The following is a 27,197-nucleotide window of genomic DNA, read 5'->3' as shown; positions in this document are numbered from 1 at the left end:
CCCACCTCTACCGCCTCAAGGGCAGTGTCCTGGAGCTTCAGACTCTTGGTTGGGGGATACAACTGGGGAGTATGACCAGTACCTCGCCCAGGCGGCCTCACCTGCTATGCTGAACAGGGGCCTTGTGGAAAGAATGGGAAGATTGGAAGGGATAGGCAAGGAAGAGGGAAGGAAGCGGCCGTGGCCTTAAGTTAGGTACCATCCCGGCATTCGCCTGGAGGAGAAGTGGGAAACCACGGAAAACCACTTCCAGGATGGCTGAGGTGGGAATCGAACCCACCTCTACTCAGTTGACCTCCCGAGGCTGAGTGGACCCCGTTCCAGCCCTCGTACCACTTTTCAAATTTCGTGGTAGAGCCGGGAATCGAACCCGGGCCTCCGGGGGTGGCAGCTAATCACGCTAACCACTACACCACAGAGGCGGACAGGTCCAATAATACCGGTCAGATAAAGCTTAGCCTACTGTATTTCTCTGAGTTCTATTTTCTAGAAATATAGCCACCCTTTCAGTCACTCTTTTGTCTAGTCCAATAGGCCTCATTGTTGCCAGTAGTCTCCCAAGATCTACCCTATCAAATGCCTTTGGTAGGTCAATTGGGATACAGTCCATTTGACCTCCATATTAAGGTTAGGTATGAGGAAAAAAGGTATCGAATAGGTATCTAATTGGTAAATAACACATCAGGACAGATCTTAGATCTAAATTTATTTACTGAATATTCCTTCACTACATATCTCAGAATAAATAATTAAATTAGCACCATGCTGATGAAAGAAAATTTTGAAATTTATTAATATATTTATTTTACAAACCAAACAGTACATTGTATGTATATCATACGATAAACAGTGTGTTTCTTATTATTAAAAGGTAACCTTTATCGGTATGCAGTATTATGAATATTATGATACAGAATTTCTCACTGCGTGAACTTAACAAAGTGTGAGTATGACTAGATCTTTTGTGGAGTGATGGATTACGGAATGGAAGTTACATATTTTAACACTCCTAGCTTTCTAAAAATATAATAATGGCAATAATTAACAATATACAGATGTAATATAGAACAATTATAGACCTATATTATTCATTCCAATGCATGTACATCATAATTTATCATGCATAATTATTTTCTTTTCATCTCATGGGTAGGTATTATGTATGATGATATTAATGATAATCATTTATAATTAAATGTAATAATAGCATAATATAAATTAATAATTCATATTAATAATATATTTTATTATAACAGTGATACAAAGACATTTTGTGTCCGTCTGATGGTATGACTGCTGGCAAATGGCGAACGATTTCGTACCTACCATTATACATTACCTAGTATAGTATGATTTTTACAGTTAACTACTGAATTTTTAACATAACCATAAAATATCAGATGACAATGTCAAATTTGCTGATGTCAAATTTGTTAATAAATCTGATAATTTAAAATTATGTTGACATACAATTTTCACTATGCAACGTGACAAAATAGTGTGATATAATTTATGAATATTTCTTATTATAATAATTGTTGGTCAAGTGATTATGCATTTTCTTAACCTCCAGTAGAGGACAGTAAACATTATACCTGAACTAATGTTTTACTCAGAGATCTAATGGTGAAAATGCCTCAGGCGCTGATTTTCATAGATAGTTCAGTTTCCCATTAGCACCTTGAAGTTAGAGAGAAAGGCAAAAGTCTTCTAACTCCCAGTCAGGAAGTAATGCTGTTAGATCCACTGTTACATCCACACCGTACTCCTTATGTCATATTGATGGAATATTATTTAATTTCATGAACTGGAACTATTTTTCCAAATAGTTCGCTTGAGTGTGAACTTAGTACGGTCATTTCCAAATATTTCCAATAATTTGCAAATTCTAGCTCAAAATACCAATCATTTTGAAACAAAGTGTACCAGTTGAGCTATCATAGATATATAATATTAAAAGCGTTCAACCCACAATTTATTTCTCCTTGGAAACTAAGGTGAAACAGTCAGTAATTACTTTGGAAGGAAGAGATCGTCCGCCATTTACTCCAGACCAATTGGAGTTCAAGGAGCCAAGAGTTTGTTGTGAATAAGCATTTCGGACGGATTTCATACCCGATGGTTAAACCAGGACCTCATCTGACATTTTTAATGGAGAAATTTGCTAAATTTTGTTTATATTCTTATGGTTGGAAGGAAAGCAAAAACAATACTTGAATACAGCATTAATGATTTTGAGGAAAAAGAGGTTAATTTTATTTAAAATTGATCATAAAGTGGATTTCTTGAACTAGTAATGCCGATCAGACTTACATTCTAACTTACATCTCCTTAACATTTTTCCAACGTTATAAATACTACTAGCAACATTTCTTAAGGTAACTGTTAGCATCTTTCAACAGTGCCTTTCAAATTCCTAGCTGTAAAAAGATCAACAAGGGCTGCTAAATGTTTTAAAAAGATATAATTTTAGGTTTGATAATGTTAGTTCATTAAATTTTATTGCCTCATTTCATTTCAGCAGGACGAGTCCTGTTGAAGTGAAGCCTACCATTCTTCATTTTAGTCAGTATTTCACAAACTTTGAATCCACAAGGAAATTAACTATGCTTCATTCAAATGTGGGACTATGTATTATTATGAACATTGCTTGCTAGGAGCATTATATTACTTTTTAATTTCTTTATGTGATGCCTACTCTTTTAGGATCTACTGTCAGTAGACTGCCCGTGGTACAGTGGGTATTTCTAAGGATCAACAATACTAAGTCTGAGCCAGTCTACTGACAGTAGTTGACGAGGGCTGACTGGCAAAGGCCGTGTCAGTAGGAGCGTGGTTTAAGCATCGTGTCTGCAAATCCTGATTTCCAATTTATCGACCTCATTGGCTCGCCGCAGGAACTTCTGTCTTAGGATCGACTTCCTTGCGCACCTTATGCCCCCGGAATGAGGCTTGGATCTTCGTGGCTGCCTTATGAAGGTCAGGATCAGAAAGGTCAATATCCAGCTCTTCTTCCTCCTCCTGAAAAATAAAATAAATTATATTGAATGTAAGTAAATTTTATTCATAGAAATAACCATTAACGACGAGAAGCTAGAAAGGACAGTAGGTACAAACAATAAAGATAAACATAATGGCAGGTTCGTTAGAGAGTAGAACGAAGGGGTATAGGATAATCATTTTTATTGTTATTAAACAATGCACAGTTACTATAGGCAAACACAATCACATAATGAAATAATTTTCTCCTTATATAGGATGTAATTGATATAAGGTACGTCATTGGGACCGGGAGTGGAAGATACTATTCTAAACAAACATCTTCAAGAATTTTACTCTTATCTTAATTAGTGTAGGAGAGACTAATTCACAAAACTTCGGTTAATGTATTTGAGAAGTCAATACGCACTGAATATACACCCCCGATAATCAGAACTTCAACACAGCTGTGATTTCTCCAGGTCGTCCTCCCCTCCAAGGCCGTGCAATGTAGTTCAATGTGCCTCGAGGTTAGTGCACTGCGAGTATTCAAGCTATAAGCACGCAATAAGCAGGACCAGTCCTAATGATATAAGTACGGCTAGGAACACAGCTGAACATCAGGTAAAAATTGACACCCCATCACAAGATGTTTGTAACATTATAAGTAAGTAGAAATTAATGAAATCTTACTTGGAATGAGTGTCAGAGAAGAGATATGCTCAATTCGATGTCCAGGAACCCACCGTCCTACCCCCCAGATGTATGTTTACTTTTATAATCTACTGAAGAGAATTGTACGCCATTTTTCATTGTTGCAGTAGCTATTTGCATTCCTATTGGCCAATGTTAAGTGGTACATGACGTCATTCCCGCCAATTTTTTATAATTAGAATCCGTAACCAACCCCGGCAAAATAAAAGCACAAATAAATGGAACATGTGAAGGATGACCAATGGCCTTGTCCAGGCCCTACTCTAACCGGTCCAGACCAATGTTGTTTCCACAGGAAACTAGAGGCATAAGGCAGTTTCGGCAAGAAACTTGTCCAGGCCCTATCCTAACCGTACGCTCGGCAATAAAATACTTTTAATTCACCTTTCCACCACTAGCCCCTTAGTTTCTATATAGTTCCTGTTAAAACAATAATCACCACCACCACCACCACCGCCGCCGCTTAGTTCATAAGTAGAGAGGTCACCCGGCAACGTCCTCTGCGAGAAGTAACAAAGGACAGACGTTCCGCGCGTACGAGTGTGTGTGTGGCAATAGTCTTGTGATGAGGGAGCAAGTAGACCTATTGATGAACATCTTCTCCAAAAAGTCGGTGATAAACAGATGTGATACAGGACATTATCTTCAAGTATGGCTAAAGGCATGGTACGAGCTCTGAGTGCAGTCTAAATGGCTTCATGAAACGTCTGATATGATTTTAATTTTTTTTTTTTCAAATCAAAATCTCTTTATTTGCAAATGAGGTGTTTACCTCGGTGGCAAATGGTACACTAAAATACATTATTGTCAAGCATTAAATATTAAATTAACAAGAGAATAAAATTTTCCTATAATGCAATATTATACAATTTACGTTAACAATTTTTTCTATTAAACACACAGCTCATCCTTAATAAATTTACATTGTTTTACAAAATTCTACTTATGATATCTCCTGTACTACTTACAAATATAGTCATCTGATATACAGTATGTGGAATTACTTCAAATGATACTGTACAACTGGCATAAGATTAAAATTTACATTGCATTTATTTACTTTTTCTTTTCTTTACCCATTCTGGAACCTAAGTAGCATAACGACCTGTGAAGCAAGATATAATAGAACAAAGGCGGGACGAATGCATCGGGAACGATCTCCCACCCGAAGAAATCCAAATGATTGGGTTTATGTTGCAGTCTTTCAGAAACTTCGGGACACTGGGCAACTATAGCCTACATTTCGGGGAAGGGGTCATTCACCGGGCTGATTGTAGACATGATTTTGTCTTTTCAATCAATCAATCAATCAATCAATCAATCAATCAATCAATCAATCAATCAATCAATCAATCAATCAATCAATCAATCAATCAATCAATCAATCAATCAATCAATCAATCAATCAATCAATCAATCAATCAATCAATCAATCAATCAATCAATCAATCAATCAATCAATCAATCAATCAATCAATCAATCAATCAATCAATCAATCAATCAATCAATCAATCAATCAATCAATCAATCAATCCCTAACTTACTAGGTAGGCTACACAGTACTACTGGTCCAAATGTCCCAATGTTAGGTTACAACAAAAACAACAACAACAACAACAATGACACTTAGTTCAAGTAAGCATTTTACAAAACGAGTACCGCTTATCAGCTGACTCCTCCGCACCCCTTGTGAGTGGGGGGCAGTAGAGTAACACCCACAGTATCCCCTGCCTGTCGTAAGAGGCGAGTAAAAGGGGCTCCAGGGGCCCTTAACTCGGGAGCGTGGGTTGGCGACCAAGGGGCCCTCAGTTGAGCCCTGACATTGCTTCGACTTACTTGTGTCGGGCTCCTCATTTTCATCTATCTTATTCAACCTTCCTTGGTCAACTCTTGTTCTTTTCCGACCCCAATGGTATTAGGTTTGTGAATCCTAGGGAGTGGTTCGTTTTCACGCCCTTCGTGGCCCTTGGCTTTCTTTGGCCGATATCTTAATTTTTCGAAGTGTCGGACCCCTTCCATTTTTCTGTCTGATTAGTGTTATATAGAGGATGGTTGCCTAGTTGTACTTCCACTTAATTACCATCACCACCACCACCACCACCACCACCACCACCACCACCACCACCACCACCACTACTACCTTCCTTCTCCCATTGGCAACAGATATAGTTATGCTTGGAGTACGCAACAACTTTCCCTCACTAGACTTAGTTGGGCACTGCTCCCTGAAGAGTTACTAAAAACCGAAAACCATTGGGTCGATTGCGGAAACGATATTTAGACGATGTCTACGGTTAAACAATGCCTAAGTATGGCTGCCGCATTGCAGAGACGTTATTTATCACTTAGACACTGTCTAAAGCCGATGTTCATCCGGTCATGTTTAAACAGTACCGAGAGCACTGTTTAATCTCAGCCGGGCTGAGTGGCTCAGACGGTTAAGGCGCTGGCCTTCTGGCCCCAACTTGGCAGGTTCGATCCTGGCTCAGTCCGGTGGTATTTGAAGGTGCTCAAATACGTCAGCCTCGTGTCGGTAGATTTACTGGCACGTAAAAGAACTCCTGCGGGACTAAATTCCGGCACCTCGGCGTCTCCGTAAACCGTGAAAGAGTAGTTAGTGGGACGTAAAACAAATAACATTATTATTATTATGTTTAATCTCAAATAAGAGAAGTGAATCACAATCAGAGGTTATGCACCATAAAACATATAATTTGTATTATCATGTTGACGGGAAGAAAGGTTAGTCCGACGGCCTCTCTGTGGGTCGCACGCTGCTAAATCGCAGCAATTCGTTTGACATTATACGGGGAGATAGATCTTAAAATAAGGTTTCGCTTTTCGAAAGACTTGTTTCTTGAGACTGACAAAGGGACAGTCCGGTAATTGTCAACTCGAATGCAATTCTTGCCAACCGATATAATTTATTATATACGTGGGGTAATTTCCATGGAATTAAGGGTCACTTCGACTGCATACATAACAGAATTACGTGTCCCGATCGTCAGAAGGCTGTCACATACATCAACCGGGAGGGATTCACTTATATTTACTGCCAAGTAAACACACATAATAATGAAAACTAAAAAGTAGGTTGTATGGTTTTTTATATACATAATAGTATAAGTTTTCGGCAACTATCAGATAAGAAAAGGCAAGTGGCGGTGATGGTGGTGATTATTGTTTAAAGAGGACTGGGGAAGAAGAGCCGTGTACATAATAACAACCCTAGTATTTGCCTGGTGTAAAAATAGGGAAACTACGGGAAACATACTTCAGGGCTGCCGATAATGTATTTCGGACCTACGATCTCCAGAATGCAAGCTACATCTATATGTCCCGTACAACACACTCGGTTACACATTACTAATGCTTCATCCTCTCTTCGTCGAAGCTACCGTATTTATGAGTAGTTTAAACTCACTGTAACAACGTTATAATCAAAGCTACACTTCCCCGCACGGTGTCGTGTCGCTTATTGTCGATGATATTATGAGATTTAATTTCCACCGAAAGCGATATTCTTATCTGTGGGCAAGTCATTCTCATGCTTAGCCATATTTGAGTTATGTGCAGGAAGACGAACAGCTGACTGGCGTTCGGCGCGCGCACCAACGAATTTCATTGGTTGCGACGTGCAAAGAGTTGCATGAAAGATACTTCTATCTTCATTTTCGAACCAATATTGAAACTTTAGGCGATATGTAGTTAAACATCGACTGAACATTGTTTATGCAATGGAAGACCCTGCTCGTTTTAGACGTCGTTTAGGTAGACTTTGTCTAAGACTTAAAACTAGTCATCGTTTCTGCAATTGGCCCATTGACTTTCACAAGAAACTGTATTATTTGCAGTGTTAACCTCCCCTGGTCCATTCACAAGATGTGTCCGAAGAACACGGTCCTTCTTTTCCGTATGATGTCCGACAGTTTCTCTATCTTGCTATACAGTTCTTGTTTCGCTCGTCTTCTAAATTGACCGCCCTCTCTTCTTCGCGGTCCCGGTATCTTCCCGAGAACCTTTCGTTCCACCATTTCTAATCTCTTAAGTACTCTTCTTACTAGGTTAAGAGTTTCTGCAGCGTATAAGGCTTCAGGGCAGATCACTGTCGGATAATGTCTCAATTTTGCATTAATCGAATATTTCTTATTGTAGATATTAGTACTATTATGATTGGTTTTATGTTCACTAACTACTTTTACGATTTTCGGAGACGCCGAGGTGCCGAGAGTTACAATATTATATTGTATGTAGTTATAGTCCGCCTCTGTGGTGTAATGGTTAGTATGATTAGCTGCCACCCCCGGAGGCCCGGGTTCCATTCCCGGCTCTGCCACGAAATTTGAAAAGTGGTACGAGGGCTGGAACGGGGTCCACTCAGCCTCGGGAGGTCAATTGAGTAGAGGTGGGTTCGATTCCCACCTCATCCATCCTGGAGGTGGTTTTCCGTGGTTTCCCACTTCTTTTCCAGGCAAATGCCTGGATGGTACCTAACTTAAGGCCACGGCCGCTTCCTTCCCTCTTCCTTGTCTATCCCTTCCAATCTTCCATTCCCCCACCAAGGCCCTGTTCAGCATAGCAGGTGAGGCCGCCTGGGAGAGGTACTGGTCATCCTCCCCAGTTGTATCCCTCGACCCAATGTCTCCCACTCCAGGACACTGCCCTTGAGGCGGTAGAGGTGGGATCCCTCGCTGAGTTCGAGGGAAAAGCCAACCCTGGAGGGTAAGCAGATTAAGAAAGAAAAGAATGCAGTTATAGTCGTATGGTATCAGCTGCCTAGTAGCACACTTCTGAACTAGTGAGATCTTCTAGATAGCCTGTCTTCTAGTTTTCATATTCTGATTATTCTACTACAAACCAACGAAAACGGAATTCTACTGGACGGTTCTCATGGCTCAGTTGCTGGGCTGAATAGCTTAGATGGTAGAGCGTTGGCCTTTTGAGCACAAGTTGGCGGATTCGATCCCGGCTCAGTTCGGTGGTATTTGAAGGCGCTCAAATACTTCAACCTCGTGTCGGTAGATGCAAAATTCCGGCAAAATGGCGTCTCTCAAAACCGTAGAACTAGTTAGTGGGACGTAAAAACAAAAACATTTGTATTATGGCTAAGAACATTTAATTTTGTCAGGTGACATTGAGAGCGCCACCAGAGATCTTCCAACATGCCACAAACAATACGGAATGCCGAGATATTTTACTGTCCTTCAAATAGTCGACTACCTCAGCTGGGATTGAACCCACAAACATTGGATCACGATTTGGACACTCTACCACTAATCCATAAAAGCAGCTATAAATTATGCTACCTGCAGTGTCTATTCTGGTACGGATATTTTTAATTGATTAACTGAACAATTTATCTACAGGTAAGATACCAACCCCGCATTCACTTACAAATCGCATCTAGTGTGAACGAGCGTAGGAATTAAACCACCTGAATTCCAAAGGCATTTTATGTCCAGTTTCAGACCCATAATCCGTCTTAAATTTATAGCAAAGACTGGAATTGAACCCGCACCAACTGGACAGCAGGTTACTCTGTTAAGTCAATATTAATTTGTCTGAATAACACAGGGATCCAAATGAAATCTCTCTATTAAATATAAATAATAATGACTAATGGAATTTGGGAGCCATAAATATACAAATAAATAATTCTTAAACTTTGCCGGCTGTTGAAACTCATCTTCAGGGTCGTTGCCTTGTGACAAGGAGATCTGAATCACTTGATACCTAAAAAATTAATATTGGAAAAGGAGTCCATCTGGTAATTTCCCCCACCCATAGAAATTAAACAGAATATATATTAATCTCATACAATATACTTAGTCAATTAAACCTGTATTTACCTAGAAATCCGAGCAGAGCTCGTCGTGATACACCCTTGAACATATATAACAAAATAAAGAGAATATTGATATAAATAATAAATGTCTTAATTTATGAAATAACTCTCTCTCAATAACTGGTACTCAGTTTATTCCGCAACGCAAAATATTCACACGCAGTCATGACTCATTTTTCAAGAATGGACTCCACTTTGCTGATGGCGTTGGTATAGTTTGAAAAGGCCCAACACGTTACCTTACGTAGACTCTCCGTAGAATTATATATGGCTAACATTCATAACCATAGAATGTTGTTACACTCCAGCATCTTTCTCCCTGGTTCCTTCAACAGCAGATCTCGAACTCCCAACATGGCATGGGACATCTTCCCACAACTCGTACAAAACACCTCTCCGATTACCACCAGTATCACATCTGCACACTGCAAGCTGCAACTTCCAACTCTCGACGCGTGCTTGCACCACACTAGCCCAAGCCAACACAACAGCATCTTAAAATAGCCCAGTTCCTGGAATTTTCCACCTCAGCTCCGTCAACACGTAAACCCCCGCTCGGAGACTCGTCACGTACACAACCGGGAGATAAACTGAGTGATCGAAACACACTAGTCCCAAATAAAATATAGAGAGTATCCATAATAACGAGAGTTCCAAAAAGAGTTACTAAGCCGCGACGGCTAAATACACACATAAATGAAATATACACATGAATAAATAACAATAATAATAATAATAATAATAATAATAATAATAATAATAATAATAATAATAATAATAATAATAATAATAATAATAATAATATCTGACCGGGGTTTGTCAGGTTACAATACTCCCCCTTTGTTTTCCAACAGATGCAAATGTTGGCAAAACAACACAAATCAGGTGGCTGATGGCCCAAGGACAGCTCCTCAAACTACCCATCAAATATACAATATACAACATTAGGGATCCCGATGGTATCTCCTCAAATTGAACACATTATAAGTTCCAATACATTTCCTATTAGCATCAATTAAGGAATATGCACACCTCCCTATCCTTCTCGCAACAATAAAAGGACCCTTAAACAATTGAAAAAACTTAGACATGGTCTTATCCTCAGCGTTAGATGGGTGAGGCACTCGCAACAATACTTCATCTCCTACCTCTAAACTATCAGAGCACCTATTCTGAACTATCCTAGCACGTTTCTGACCAGACTTAACCAGCTTCTCCCTAGCAAGCTGTACAAATAGATCCTGAGGAACCTCCTCCACGCTCTCCAACCTCAATATCTTGGCCAACTCAAAATCAGGCTTTCTCCCAAAGTGCACCTCAATGGGTGTAAGACCAGTACTCTCATGTCTTGTGACATTGAGTCAATTTTCCATCCTACTTAAATGTTCATACCAAGAGCTATGATTATGACTTACATAGGTCCTAAACATCCGTACAAGTTCCCTCATGACTCTCTCAGACATGTTTCCACAAGGAAACCTTATAGACGAATATGTTACCTGAATACCTCTGTCCTGTAGAGTCTTCTTCCAGATGTTCGAAGTGAACTGTGAGCCGTGATCGGATAGGATCCTCCTAGAGTTACCGAATTCCTCGCAATACTTACTCACTGCATTGGCACATCCTCTAGCAGAAGCCTTCCGAAGTGGGTATAATTTAACAAATTTAGAGAACGAGTCAAGTATTACAAATATATATCGGTAGCCATACCTAGACTTAACCAACGGTCCATAGATGTCCACACACAGTAACTCACCTATATCCTCGGTTATCACAGCCTGCCTCGGCCCGTGCATATACCTATTTGGGTGTTTACACTTCTGACACACATCGCAAGTAGCCAAAGTCTGACGGACTTGTCTACCCATATTACGCCACACAAAGTGATACTGAATTGCACATAATACCTTCTCCGCACCAAAGTGACCTAATTCCTTATGGAAATACCAAATCATGTCTTTCCGCAAGGCTTGAGGCACTACAACCCTCCATACATCCTTATGACATATGCGAACTACTAAACCACTCAGAAGTTTATACCTCATATTCCCTTTTTCCACAATAGTGTCAGGCTCAGCAGCCTCTAACTCAAATAAAATATCACACAACTCCTCATCCTGTCCCTGTTCCAATTTCATCTTCGAGAGTTTCCTTCTCTCCTCTCTACATTCGTCATACTTATCAGCACATACCAATCTCACTAAAATCAGTGCTGACCTCATCAGCTGTCACAGAAATATTCCGACTCAAATAGTCAGCTAACACATTATCAGTACCCTTAACATGAACAACTTTAGGGTCATACTCCTGTATCGCCAGAATCCAGCGTGACATCCTGTTGGAGGTTAACTTACACGTTTTCATAAAGACAAGAGCATTATGATCTGTATGGATCTCAAAAGAATGGCCTAAAATGTAAATGCGGAATTTCTCTAAAGAATAAACAATCGCTAAAAGTTCCTGTTCGCTCGTAGTATACCGCCGTTCCGCTGTGCTAAGTCCTCGACTTGCCAGGGAAACAATGCCTAGATTACCTTGTTCATCACGCTGACAGAGAGCACCAGCTATACCTGAATTAGACGCATCCGTCATTACAATATAAGGCTTCTCAGTACATGGAAATTTCAGCGTGACAGCTTGGCGGAATCCACTTTTCAGGCGCTCAAATGCCTCATTGAGGTCATGGTTCCATCTCCATTTCGCATTCTTTACTAATAACTCGCGGAAAGGTTCAATTAAACAAGAGTATCTGATTACAAAGCGCCTGAAATAATTGCAGAGACCTATAAAGGACCTTAACTGCTTCGCATTGCGTGGGGTGCTAGCATTGAAGATGCTGTCCAGTTTCTCCCCCTGTGGTGTGACCCCGTTCCGATTGATGGTGTGCCCCAGAAAACTAATTTGATGCGTTGCGAAATTAGATTTAGATAGCTTCAAAGTGAAGCCCGCTTCCCTTAATTTTGTAAAAACACTCCGTAAGTGTGTCATGTGTTCAGAAAATGTACGAGATGCAAGGACCAAGTCGTCAATGTAACACGTAGTGAATTCCTCTGTGTCCGGCCCTAGTGCAATAGATAGGGCTCTAATAAGCCCTGATGACGACGTCTTGGTTCCGAAAGGAATTCTGGTGAATTGAAACAACCTGTTCTTATAGAGAAAAGCAGTAAATGGCCGGTCCTCCACCCGTAATGGTACCTGCCAGAAACTACTACGCAAGTCAACCGCAGTAAACCAATGACAACCTTCAAATCTCTGAACTAAACTCACAATATTCTCAGGCCTCTGCTGATCCTCAGCTATCCGACGGTTCATAAGCCTAGCATCTAAACACAATCTCACAGACCCATCCTTCTTGCCAATAACAACCAAAGGATTAACGTACTTGCTACAGGAAGGCTCAATAATCTTACCTGTAAGCATATTATGTATCACTTCCTGTACCGCCTGAGCATGAGCATGAGGAATCGGATATCTAGGACTATTAAAACTAGACCTATCTAAAATATCAAATGAGTGTTCGTACACAGTAGTACACCCTAATTCACCAGAGAACACCTCCTTGTTCTCCATCAAAACATTCAAAAGTTCCCTCTTCTGCTGCTCCTCCAGGCATGTCTGTCGCACCGCTTTCTCCACCTCACTGACCAAATCCTGACTTTCCGATACCATACTGTCATTAATTCTGATACTTGCATTATTAACTTTAACATCGACTTCATCCTCAACAATTTCCTCAATAACCTGAATATGACTACAATGAAGCACAAAACTACTCCTATCCACCTGATAATTAAGCTTAATCGGTTTACGTTCTTCACCAACAAGAAATTTCAAAACAGCAGTATCATAGTCAATCACACACTTGGTTTCAGATAGCCAGTCATTCCCCAGTATAACGGAATATACCAGATTAGGCACAACAAGACAACATTGCAACATGGTCTGACCACCAACCTCAATAGGAACAATAACCTGACTACGAATACGATTACTCTTAGCACCAGCTGCTGTGATAATAAATGTGTTCCTCACAGGAATCTCCTCAATAATCTCACCTCTGCGACGAGCTTCCTCACAAAATTTAAAATTTACACAAGACTTATGACTCCCCGAGTCTACAAGCAATTTCTCCTTCACACCCCATATGGTAGCCTCCATAGCTGGGTTGATCAATAATTCAGACGAACCACCTTCCTTAGCACTATCCTGGTCACACAACAAATCCTTACCAACATCAATCTCAAAAGCCTCCCTGATAACATGGATTTGCACATCAAGTGGGGATCTCCTAACGGACCTATTTAGGACATCCCGTTGGAGTTTAAATTCTGATTCTGCTGATTACCACTATTATTACCTCTCTCATCCCTTCTCCCCCTATCATTCAAATCCCTAGACTGATTACTAGAATTAAAATTCCTACTATCTTGATTCCTGAAATTAATCCTGGTTTCTTCCTGCCTATTCCCATTACCCTGATCCCTTCTGCTATAGTCATTCCCATTCCTACGATTACTTTCAAATGCTACTCCTCTCCTGTGATTATTTTCCCCCACACTCCTATGTCCTACCTGCCTACCCAAAGAATCGAAACGTTGCAACAGCCCTTCCATTCCCTTAATGGTCTTAACCTGCTGGATGCACATGGCCAACTGAATATCTTCATTAAAATGTCTAGCCATCCTCCTAACAATATCCTGCTCTGGCAAACTCTCTTCTAAGTTCTGACTAATAGCCACGTGCACAAGAAAATACTCCGTACGAGAAATACCCTCATTACCCTTATACTTCCCAGCCATAATCCTATCTCTTTCCCTACCCTGAATCTCCTCATCCCAAAACTTATCCATAAACAACTCCCTGAATCCCGTTAAACCCTTAATATGACCTCTATAAACATCATACCAACTCCTAGCTTCACCCGTAAACGCACTTGCTAACATATCATCTACCAAGTCCCACTCTAACACACCTTCTTCCAAGCTCCTAGTAAAACGTTTCTCCACTACCTTGAGAAATTCCAGAGGGTTAAACTGCTTACCATTAAACTTAGGCAGCTCAATTTCCTTAATAATATGCCTTTGTATGCTAGAACTCTGAACATCACCTGAGGACCTGACTGATTGAATCTTTTCAAATCAAAAAATCAAATCAAAATCTCTTTATTTGCAAATGAGGTGTCTACCTCGGTGGCAAATGGTACACTAAAATACATTATTGTCAAGCACTAAATTTTAAATTAACAGGAGACGAAGGAAATTTTCCTAGAATACAATATTATACAATTTACGCTAATAATTTTTTCTATTAAACACACACATCATCCTTAATAAATTTATATTGTTTACAAAATTCTACTTATAATATCTTACAAACATAGTCAACTCATATACAGTACGGTATGTGAAATTACTTCTAATAATACTATACAACTGGTATAAGATTAAAATTAACATTCAATTTATTTACATATTTATATTTTACCCATTTTGGAACCTAAGTAGCATAACGACCTGCTGCGTCTTAACCAGAGCCCCTTTTGCCACCACTTTTCAGAGTTCCTGAAGGGCCTTCACAGCTACCGTAGCGGTCCCAGGGCCCTCGAAGTCCCCACTGTACTTCACCCCTACAGGCAGTCCCCTACTTGGGCTGTCCAAACTCCTTAGACCAGGGGATGGAATTAATTTAATCACACACATTTATTATTTACAATATCCTGCACTGGTCGAATGCCCTCTAACATTTAATTTATTATCTCTGTTGTTGTTTATTCTCTTCTTGAATATCTGTACAGATTTTGGAAAAGGATCAAACACTACCCCTGGTAAACTGTTCCACTCCTTCACGCCCTTCCCAATGAAAGAAAAATTTACCCCAATCGCTTCTGCTAAAATTCCTTCTAATTTTGTACTTGTGGTCAGTTCTACCAATATAATTATTTTCCAACCGAAGCCTCTCACGGATATCTCCCCATGCTTCTTCTCCTGTATAGGCTCTATATAATCCTATAAGTCTACTTTTCTCCCTTCTCTTAATTAAGGTTTCCCACCCAAGTTCCTTTAACATTTCTGATACACTACTCTTTCTCCTGAAATCCCCTGTTACAAACCTTGCTGCTTTCCTCTGCACACCATCTAGTTCTTTTATTAGGTATTCTTGGTGAGGATCCCAAACACTGTTTGCATATTCCAATAATGGACGAACCATACTTAAGTAACATTTTTCTTTTAATTCTTTGTTGCATCCTTTAAGTAGCCTCATTATGACATGTAACGATCTGTATGCTTTCCCAACAACGTCATCAACATGACCCTTCCAGTGCAAATTACTTTCAAATCTCACACCTAAGTATTTGCACTTGCCATCTTTTGGGATAACTACCTCATCCAAAGTATATTCAAATTCAGTTTTAAAGCTCCTGTTTGTAAAAGTTGTAACAGTTGATTTGGTTCCATTAATCTTCATATTATTTTCTTCAACCCATTCCTGAATACTGTCAAGGTCCCTTTGTAATTCTGAACAATCCTCAATATTATTTATTTCCCTATAAACAATTATGTCATCTGCGTACAATCTTATTTTCGATGTTATATTGTTCCCTAAGTCATTTGCGTATATTAAGAAAAGTAACGGACCGATTATACTACCCTGTTCGTCAACCCTCTGTAATACATCTGCTTTCCATACATCAATATGACTAGCGTTCTCTCTGACCTGATGTTCAATTACACCTTGTTTACTTATCACATTGTGAATACTGTTAAAGTTATCTAAAATTTTATCCTGACATTTAGAATTATTTTCAACAAGTTTAGCTTCAAGATTATTAGCAACGTTACAAATTACTCGGTTAAATTCACTTTTATTTGATTCAGATATACCCCTAATTTCTTCAATTTGCCTCTCATGCTCAGACAATTTACCATTAATTTCTACACATTGATAGTTTAATTCCTTCCTCATCTCCATAATACCTCAATCGACTTTCTCACTTAACCTCTTTACTTGATTATCCATCCTATCACTAATTTCCTGAACTTGTTTTTCAATTTTAGCAACATTAATTTCCATTTTCTGATTATTATCCTCAAGTTTACTTTCAAGTTTCTGTGTTAACTCATCATTCTGCTCTCTAAGTTTACTTTCAAGTTTATTAGTAAATTCACTCAAAATATGAACTAATTGGTCTAGCTGCTGGTCACTATTATCGCTACTCTGCTCTGATAGAGATGATGAAGCATTGTCCCCGGTTACCATCGAATCTAACACAACATTTAAATTATTATCGCCCATTGTGGCTTCACTCTCTGAATTAATCATGTCAACGGTATAGTTTGCTCCCCCTGTACTACAATTAATATGCACTTTCCTTTCCACACTCCTATTTCTTAATTTTAACAGATTAATAATTTCTCTCGTCTAACTCATCACCTTGCGTTTCCCACATACGCAAAATTTCCACAAGACATATTATACACTCCACAGCGAACAAGAAATCTCCACAACAACTGTACATATCATGAAATCTGAGAGCAACTATACCATTTCTGTGTGCATACCCTATCGTGACTCAGATCAGTCTTGCCCCACGTTGCTAGCGACATTGAAATCTCTCTATTAAATATAAATATAAATAATAATGACTAATGGAATTTGGGAGCCATAAATATACAAATAAATAATTCTTAAACTTTGCCGGCTGTTGAAACTCATCTTCAGGGTCGTTGCCTTGTGACAAGGAGATCTGAATCACTTGATACCTAAAAAATTAATATTGGAAAAGGAGTCCATCTGGTAATTTCCCCCACCCATAGAAATTAAACAGAATATATATTAATCTCATACAATATACTTAGTCAATTAAACCTGTATTTACCTAGAAATCCGAGCAGAGCTCGTCGTGATACACCCTTGAACATATATAACAAAATAAAGAGAATATTGATATAAATAATAAATGTCTTAATTTATGAAATAACTCTCTCTCAATAACTGGTACTCAGTTTATTCCGCAACGCAAAATATTCACACGCAGTCATGACTCATTTTTCAAGAATGGACTCCACTTTGCTGATGGCGTTGGTATAGTTTGAAAAGGCCCAACACGTTACCTTACGTAGACTCTCCGTAGAATTATATATGGCTAACATTCATAACCATAGAATGTTGTTACACTCCAGCATCTTTCTCCCTGGTTCCTTCAACAGCAGATCTCGAACTCCCAACATGGCATGGGACATCTTCCCACAACTCGTACAAAACACCTCTCCGATTACCACCAGTATCACATCTGCACACTGCAAGCTGCAACTTCCAACTCTCGACGCGTGCTTGCACCCCACTAGCCCAAGCCGACACAACAGCATCTTAAAATAGCCCAGTTCCTGGAATTTTCCACCTCAGCTCCGTCAACACGTAAACCCCCGCTCGGAGACTCGTCACGTACACAACCGGGAGATAAACTGAGTGATCGAAACACACTAGTCCCAAATAAAATATAGAGAGTATCCATAATAACGAGAGTTCCAAAAAGAGTTACTAAGCCGCGACGGCTAAATACACACATAAATGAAATATACACATGAATAAATAACAATAATAATAATAATAATAATAATAATAATAATAATAATAATAATAATAATAATAATAATAATAATGACAATAATAATAATAATAATAATAATAATAATAATAATAATAATAATAATAATAATAATAATATCTGACCGGGGTTTGTCAGGTTACACAAAATGTTAAAAAATGAAACCATTTATTAAGTAATGGCTGTGCATATTTTAACCTTCCCCAACGAGTTAATACTGAATCATATGTTTTATTTCATTTGAATTTCATCAATGATGATATAGGCCCTCTGTATTCGTTGACTGTTAGAGTTAATTATTCCATTATTGAAATATTTATCGACTCAGTAATTGGTCCAGCAGGTTGGTTATTAAATTACATGGATTTATTATTGTTTCATTTACTATATAAGTAAATGCATTTTAGAAATAAAAGTTCACACACTAGAATAGTTCTGCGTATTACAGCACAAATCAGTGAGGCATATATACTATTTTGGACAAAAAAGAGAGATGAGTTCTAAACTTCTTTCGATCATCATTGAAATACGAATAATATTCCGTTGTTGAGTATTGACGCTCATCATGTAATAATAATAATAATAATAATAATAATAATAATAATAATAATAATAATAATAATAATAATAATAATAATAATAATTTCTTATACAAAATTTACGTTCTGTCTGCTCGTATGAGAATGGCCATTTTGTACGAAAACTTTCCACGTCATGCAAGGATTTTACAGGTCACTGATTTAAATTTCCGTCTGCCTGCATATGTGTATGTTTTAAATCAATCAATCAATCAATCAATCAATCAATCAATCAATCAATCAATCAATCAATCAATCAATCAATCAATCAATCAATCAATCAATCAATCAATCAATCAATCAATCAATCAATCAATCAATCAATCAATCAATCAATCAATCAATCAATCAATCAATCAATCAATCAATCAATCAATCAATCAATCAATCAATCAATCAATCAATCAATCAATCAATCAATCAATCAATCAATCAATCAATCAATCAATCAATCAATCAATCAATCAATCAATCAATCAATCAATCAATCAATCAATCAATCAATCAATCAATCAATCAATCAATCAATCAATCAATCAATCAATCAATCAATCAATCAATCAATCAATCAATCAATCAATCAATCAATCAATCAATCAGAGCTGTCTGCCAGGTGGCATATTCCTTATCAGTTCTTTACCTGGACATTTCTTAATGGATTTCAAGGAACTTGGGAAATTTTTCGAACATTTACCTTTATCTTTTTTTTTCAAGTTGCTTTACAACGCGGCGGCACAGATAAGTCTTATGACGATGGTGAGATGGGAAAGGGCTAAGAGTGGGTAAAAGCAGTGGTGGTCTTAATTAAGTTACAGCCCCAGCATTTGCCTGGTGTGACAATGGGAACCGACGGAAACATCATCTTCCGGGCTGCTAACAATGGGGTTTGAAACTTCTATCTGCCGAATGCAAACTCACAGCTGTGCGCTCCTAACCGCACGGCCAGCTGATTCGGTGATACATTATTCCAGTGCCTAATTCCTCTTCCTGTAAATTAATATTTGCCTCGAGTTTCCTCATGAATAATACAACTATATCTTCATATTTCCTACTTTTGAAAGGTACACTCTAGGTTATTCATCTACTACAGTAATGTCATTCCATAGCAATTTTCCACTGAAATGTTGGAACATAACTCTTAGTCAAGCAGTTCGTCTCCTTACTTCCAAGTCTTCCCAGCCCGAAGTTTGTAACATGTTCGTAACACTACTCCTTTGTCGGAAATCACCCAGAACAAATCGTGCTGCTTTCCTTTTCCGGTTTTCGTATTAAGTAATCTTGCGTTCAAACCAGTGTAGGTGCATGTTTTTTTTCCACCGAGAACTCGCCTCACGACCTTCGACTGCCTGCGAGACTCACCCGGTAAACTTTTTCACGCTCGCTGTACGTGATTCTGGACTTTCTGAAATTCTGAATTCGTTTTCGGTAATTTTCAAGCCATTTATGGTCCATATCTCACAAAATTTCGAGAAAGAGGGAAATTCTTCTCATCGCTATTTTCTCATATGTTCACTATTTTATTTTATTTTTGTCGTAAACTTGCCGAACTCACTGAGACGAATCAGATGACAACTCTCACGACATGATGCCACGCCGGAGTCTAGAACCACTGCCCACTAGTAGAGCCAGAACTTAGCTGCGTGGCAGAGCGATGGCAGCGCTGTTGCGCCAAGACGTCATACCAAGACAAGACTCATATTACTTGGTACATTGGTCCTTCTTTTGTACAACTGGGAAGGATGACCAGTGCCTCAGGTGCCTCACCTGCTATGCTGACCAGGGGCCTTGTGGGGGATGGGAAGATTGGAAGGGATAGACAAAGAAGAGGGAAGGAAGCGACCGTCACCTTAACTTAGGTACCATCCCAGCATTTGCCTGGAGGAGAAGTGGGGAAACCACGGAAAACCACTTCGAGGATGACCGAGGTGGGAATCGAACCTACTTCTACTCAGTTGACTTCCCGTTCCACCACTCGTACCACTTTTCAAATTTTGTGGCAGAGCCTGGATTCGAACCCGGGCCTTTGGGGGTGGCAGCTAATCACGCTAACCACTACACCCCAGAGGCGGACGTCTAGAAATTACTTCGATTTTAAATTGTTTATGTTTTTGTAAGGCTCACAAGCCCAAGTGCGGTTCCGAAAGTATAGACATATTCCATGTCAAAAACTGACGCAGTACTTGTACAACACGAGCCCCATATCGCACGTTCCTTCACAACTTCCTAATTGTTATTCACTTAGAGTGAAAATCATTCATCAATATCTTGAACTGGTCAAAATATATTTCACGTGAAATCTTTGATAAGATATAAGAAGAGTACATCAAAGACAAAGACACCTCCGTACAGGCCATGAAGGCCCTTGGGGGAGTGGAAGGTAAAGGCTTCCACCATTGTTAACACTGGCACGTGGTAGGGTAGAGTGGTTAGCTCTAAGTCCGGCCGCCTCTGCCCCCAGAAATTATCCTGGTACTCATTTTTGGTGTGGGCTGAGTGAATCTCAGGGTCATTTGCACCTCTGGAAGTGGAAATCTCGTTTCTTAAATTTTACGACTGCCTGACGGGGATTCGAACCCACGTCCTTCCGGGCGAACCGAGCACACCATCACCGCCTCGGCCAGGCAGCCCCTAGACTACATCAGAGCACTCAAACAAAACACAGAAACCGTACGTGCCAATCACTTATCCGGACACAAGCCACCCCTAAAATAACTTGGATAAGGTGAGAAGGTTAATTATTATTATTATTATTATTATTATTATTATTATTATTATTATTGTCCGCCTCTGTGGTGTAGTGGTTAGCGTGATTAGCTGCCACCCCCGGAGGCCCGGGTTCGATTTCCGGCTCTGCCACGAAATTTGAAAAGTGGTACGAGGGCTGGAACGGGGTCCACTCAGCCTCGGGAGGTCAACTGAGTAGAGGTGGGTTCGATTCCCACCTCAGCCATCCTGGAAGTGGTTTTCCGTGGTTTCCCACTTCTCCTCCAGGCGAATGCCGGGATGGTACCTAACTTACGGCCACGGCTGCTTCCTTCCCTCTTCCTTGCCTATCCCTTCCAATCTTCCCATCCCTCCACAAGGCCCCTGTTCAGCATAGCAGGTGAGGCCGCCTGGGCGAGGTACTGGTCATACTCCCCAGTTGTATCCCCCGACCAAGAGTCTGAAGCTCCAGGACACTGCCCTTGAGGCGGTAGAGGTGGGAACCTTCGCTAAGTCCGAGGGAAAAACCGAACCTGGAGGGTAAACAGATGATGATGATGATTATTATTATTATTATTATTATTATTATTATTATTATTATTATTATTATTATTATTATTATTATTATTATTATATGAAACATCTGTGTTGCATTCTTGGTGACCATCAAATTCTATAAGGAAAAATACCTCTATGGCTTACAATTAATTGTTAAGAAAGTACATAATATTTAAACGAGAAATCGACATGTCGAAATGTAAACTGATTGTTTGAAAATATTTCTACACAATAATCGATTATTTTTCAGTTTCCAAATTCCTTTAATACTGCCACCGTGAATTTGAAAGTTGATCAATCAAATCAATCAACAATGATCTGCATTTAGGGCAGTCGCCCAGGTGGTACGTTCCCTATTTGATGTTTTCCTAGCCTTTTCTTAAATGATGACTAAGAATTTAGAAACTTATTGAACATCTGCCTTGGTAAATTATTCCAGTCCCTAACACCCCTTCCTATAAACGAATATTTGCCCCGATTTGTTGTCTTGAATTCCAACTTTATCTTCATACTGTAATCTATCCCACTTTCAAAAACACCACTCAAAATTATTCGTCTACTAATGTCATTCCGCGCCATCTCTCCACTGACAGCTCGGAACATACCACTTAGTCAAGTAGCCAATCTCCTTTCTCCCAAGTCTTCCCAGCCCAAACTTCACATTTTCGTACCGCTACTCTTTTGTCGGAATCCACCCGGAACAAATCGAGCTTTTTATGTGGATTTTTTTCCAGTTCTCGAATCAAGTAATCCTGGTGAGTGTCCCATATGCTCTAGTTGGGGTCTTACCAGATACTTATATGCCTTCGCCTTTACATCTTTACTACAACCCCTAAATACCCTGATAATTATGTGCAGAGATCTGTACCGTTTATTTACATTCCCATTTATGTGATTATCCCAATGAAGATTTTTCGTTATATTAACACCTAGGTACCTACAATGATCTCCATAGGGAAAGATCACCCCATCAAAGCAGTAATTAAACCTGAGAGGACTTTTCCTATTTGTGAAACACACAAGCTGACTTTTAACCCCGTTTATCATCATACCATTGTCTTCTGTCCATCTAACAATATTATGGAGGTCATTTTACAGTTGCTCACAAACTTGTGACTTATTTATTACTCTATACAGAGTAACACCATCCACAAAAAGCCCTATCTTGAACCTCTAGCACCAAAGAGAAGAACTTTCACCATCCATGCATTCGCAGGTAGGCGATATCTCTCACTCAGGTGAGGTATAATCTTAACGCCATGACTCATGACGTCTATTTGCAACGCGGCTTTTGTATACCAGAAGACCGAAATACCGAGTTAGTTACATGAACGCTCGTTACGGTTGGATCCACGAGCAGATGGATGACGGACGGGGAAGTTATTGATGTGTCCACTCGCCAATTATTCAGATTCACGATGTAATACCTTTCGAGGGCACGCCTAGCGAGTAATTTATTATCAATGGCTGTTTTTGAATGCACCCACACTAAAGTTTTATACTCCATTAGAACTAAGCGATGGCCATTTTTCAATTATTAATCCCCTTTTTGTCGACATGGTAATTTCTACACGTATTTGTAAACTGGCCAAGAAGGGAAACAAGATTATCTTTAGTAACATTCAGAACCCTTCTGGAGAGACGACATACATTAGCATCATTGGCTTAGAGGTAGCGTTCGGCACTGTTGAATTAAAACGTTCTCAAAAGCATGATAGACATACAGTACAAATCGGTTGTAACGACTTCGAAGGGACCGGCAATAAACGGTGGTTATATGCGATAGTCGCCCAAACCGGTTATAACTACTTCAAAGGGACCGCCAATAAATGGTCGTTATAGACGATAGCAGCACAAACCGGTTATTACGACTTCGTAGACACCGCCAATTAACGGTCATTATAGGCGACAGTTGCACAAATCGGTTATAAAGACTTCGAAGGGACCGCCAATTAACGGTCGTTATAGCCGATAGTCACACAAACCGGTTATAACAACTTCGAAGGGACCGCCAATAAACGGTCGTTTAGCCGATAGTCGCACAAACCGGTTGTAACGACTTCGAAGACACCGCCAATTAACTGTTGTTATAGGCAACAGTTGGAAAAATCGGTTTTAACGACTTCGAGGACACCGCCTATTAACGGTCGTTATAGGCGATAGTCGCACAAACCGGTTATAACGACTTTGAAGGGACCGCCAGTTAAAGGTCGTTATAGCCGGTAGTCACACAAACCCCTCGACTGTCCTCGAGAAAGGCTTCTAAAACAAAGAAACGAGCTTTGAATGTAGACGTTACCCAATAGAAGTGGAAATGGTACGTTCATTCGTCACCAGATGGCTCCTCGAACGCGGTACATCGCTAGCGTTCGAAGCGGAGGCTGACGGAACCATCAGAATCATTCTGAGAGTGTCACATGCGATAAGTAATATTAATGTCTTTGGTCACATGACATAACAGGCGTACGCACATATGAAGGTATGACATTGGCAAAAGTCTGGAATGAAACATCTGGTGATGAGGAACGTACGAATTTGGAAAACACCGAAACGGAATAACAATAGTGAAGGGACAGGGAAGGGAACTACCTATGTAAATCCTTAATGTCTGGCAACCGGGTATTACTTAATTGATAGCCAGTGTCCCTCTTGAAATTGTTAGGATTTCTACGTATTTCCATAGCTTCCCGTAAATAAAAAATAGCCTACATGTCAACCTGCCAAGCCCACTGAAATGTTCCCACCAACCGATCCTATGAGCAACATTTTCACACCATTCATAAGATGGACTGGCTGCATAAGGAATGACATTACCAGCCTCTCTCATACCTCAGTCAATTTCATATGCTCAAAGCCAAGGTTGAGACTGAGACAGGTCAATGAGAGTTAAAGTTGTTCTAGCCCATACCAGAAGACATAGTGCAGTGTAAACACTAGGTCTGGGTGAGTTGGCCGTGCGGTTAGGGGCGCACAGCTGTGAGCTTGCATCCGTGAGATAGTGGACTAGAATATTACTGTCGGCAGCCGTGAATATGGTTTTCCGTGTTTTCGCATTTTCACACCAGGAAAATGCGAGGGATGTACCATAATTAAGGCTACGGCCGCACTTCTAGCCTTTGCCATCCCATCGTCACCATAAGATCTGTCAGTGTCGGTGTGACGTAAAATAAACTGAAGAAAAACTGGGTCATACTACCAAAGGCACGATGCTTATTATTACAAATTTTGTATATTTGTTTGTAACGGATAGACTCAAAAACTACTGAACCAATTTTAAAAATGATTTCACCTATGGAAAGCTACATTGCCAATGAGTAACATGGGCTGTATTTTATTTTCAAAGCAATTCGATTGGGGGGATGGGGGCGACAGGGGGAGATATACAAATAAAAAATAATAAGCTAATATAGGCGAAATAGAATTTGTAGTACAAGTACGAGACCAAGCTCATTTTAAGCCCCTTGACGCAAAGAACAAAACTCGGTAAGCTCTACGGGCCCGAACAACATATTTTAAGGCCCTAAAACCAACCGTTATGGAGCTATTGGAACAACACTATCCCTGCTCTAGGAATCAGATAAAGAAACGAACGGCCGTAACCAAGGCAACGCCAGCTCCAGGATTCTACAGCAGCGAGATTATGCATGTCTGTTTGGGCATAGCTGCCAACCAAAATCGGTACACATATTACTTACTAACTGGAAAAATAAACTGTTGTGTAAGACATTCATAAGACTCCTTGGGTGAGGATTGGCATGGCGGTGAGAAGGGGTGGAAAAGAATATATCCAAAATAAAGAAATGAAATTTTGGGGATATATTTATATTACAGTAATAATTTATTGCAGCCAATGGCCATACACACAATTATTCATAATGATTAGATTACATAAGTAATTAAATTCCATAGAGTAAAAAGGTACATTTATATTACAGTGTAAGTGCTCAAAAGGAAGGATTTTTTTATATTATGTCGGTAAGGAGATGAAAAGGGGGGTAAATGTTTAAAATGGGTATATCTCAAGAAGTTAACAGTTTAAAGACACAAAAATTGGTATTTGAATTTTCCTTTAAAAATGAAGAAACACGTATTATTTTTTGTTTTCGGAAAATCCATTCAGGGGGTTAAACATGAGTAAAAATGTCGTTGAATCCTCTTCATGAGGGTACTTATGTCTCAAAAACTGAAGAAGTTATAGGCGTGAACATTGGTACATTGTATCTCCTTTAAAAATAAAGAACCACGCATCTTTTGTTTTCAGAAAACCACTTAAGGAGGAATGAAAAAGACTGGAAAAGTGGTTAAATCCTTTAATTGGGATACTTATATCTCAAAAACTGAGTATGTTACCGACATAAAAATTGGTATTTGGAATTTCCTTTAAATATAAAGAAATACGTACCTTTTTGTTTTCGGAAAACACAGTTAAGAGGGGTGTGAAAAGAATTGAAACAGTGAGTAAATTTTTAAAATGAGTATATCTAAGAAAACGTAACATGTTCCAGTCGTAAAAATTTGTATTTACATTCTTCTTTAAAAGTAAAGAAACACGTATTTTTTGTTTTCGGAAAATCCACTTAAGTGGGCGACAAGGACTGTGTTTTAATCCCTTAATTGGGATAATGAGATCTCAAAACTGACTATGTTATAGACGTGAAGAATGGTATTTGGAATCTCCTTTAAAAATAAAGAAACACGTATTTTTTCGGAAAATCCATTAAAGTGGGGGTAAAAAAATACCCAAGAATGCAGTTGAGTATTTTTTATGAGTATACTTACAGTATATCTCAAAACTGAAATTGAAAATTGATACTTGGTATTGTAACCGTTCATGCCCATGCCATCAATCACATATGCCGTTTTCCGCAACATTCTGCGACATATAATGTCGTAATTAGCAGTTTACGTGATGAACCGGGACACGAGTTGCGATACGCAGGCCCGAAGGGAGCAGTTTTCTGTGCTGTATCGAGAAAAGGATGGCGTATTACCGTGGAACCTTGAAATTGCGCTCTCACTCGGTGCGAGAGGGGAGGAGAGATGACGCTACGCGTGGAAATGTAGATTGTCAGAGAGTTGGGTGAATTAAGATGTGTTAACCCCTAAGAAATAAAAATCCTTACTGATTCAACACCGCATTCTTTGGTGCCAATTCACCATATTTTACTAGAAAGGAGGTAAGGAAGCACCTTTGTCTGAGATAATCTATGGAAA

The 27,197-nt window shown here is 39.4% G+C and overlaps 1 protein-coding gene across 1 annotated transcript in view; it reads right to left on the bottom strand.

Annotated features, from left to right (window-relative positions):
• Positions 1-698: 698 nt before the first annotated feature.
• igl (igloo) overlaps positions 699-27,197 on the bottom strand; it is a 631,915-nt gene continuing 605,416 nt past the window's right edge. Inside the window, exon 4 of the mRNA XM_067155150.2 lies at positions 699-3,021. Within this exon, the coding sequence (XP_067011251.1) occupies positions 2,881-3,021 (141 nt within the window). The 3' untranslated portion in view covers positions 699-2,880. The remainder of the gene's footprint in view (positions 3,022-27,197) is intronic.

Source organism: Anabrus simplex, chromosome 1, assembly GCF_040414725.1.
Source record: "Anabrus simplex isolate iqAnaSimp1 chromosome 1, ASM4041472v1, whole genome shotgun sequence".
Taxonomy (NCBI): Eukaryota; Metazoa; Arthropoda; class Insecta; order Orthoptera; family Tettigoniidae; genus Anabrus; species Anabrus simplex.
The sequence above is the reverse complement of the archived record's forward strand: the minus strand, read 5'-3'. Positions and strand labels throughout refer to the sequence as shown.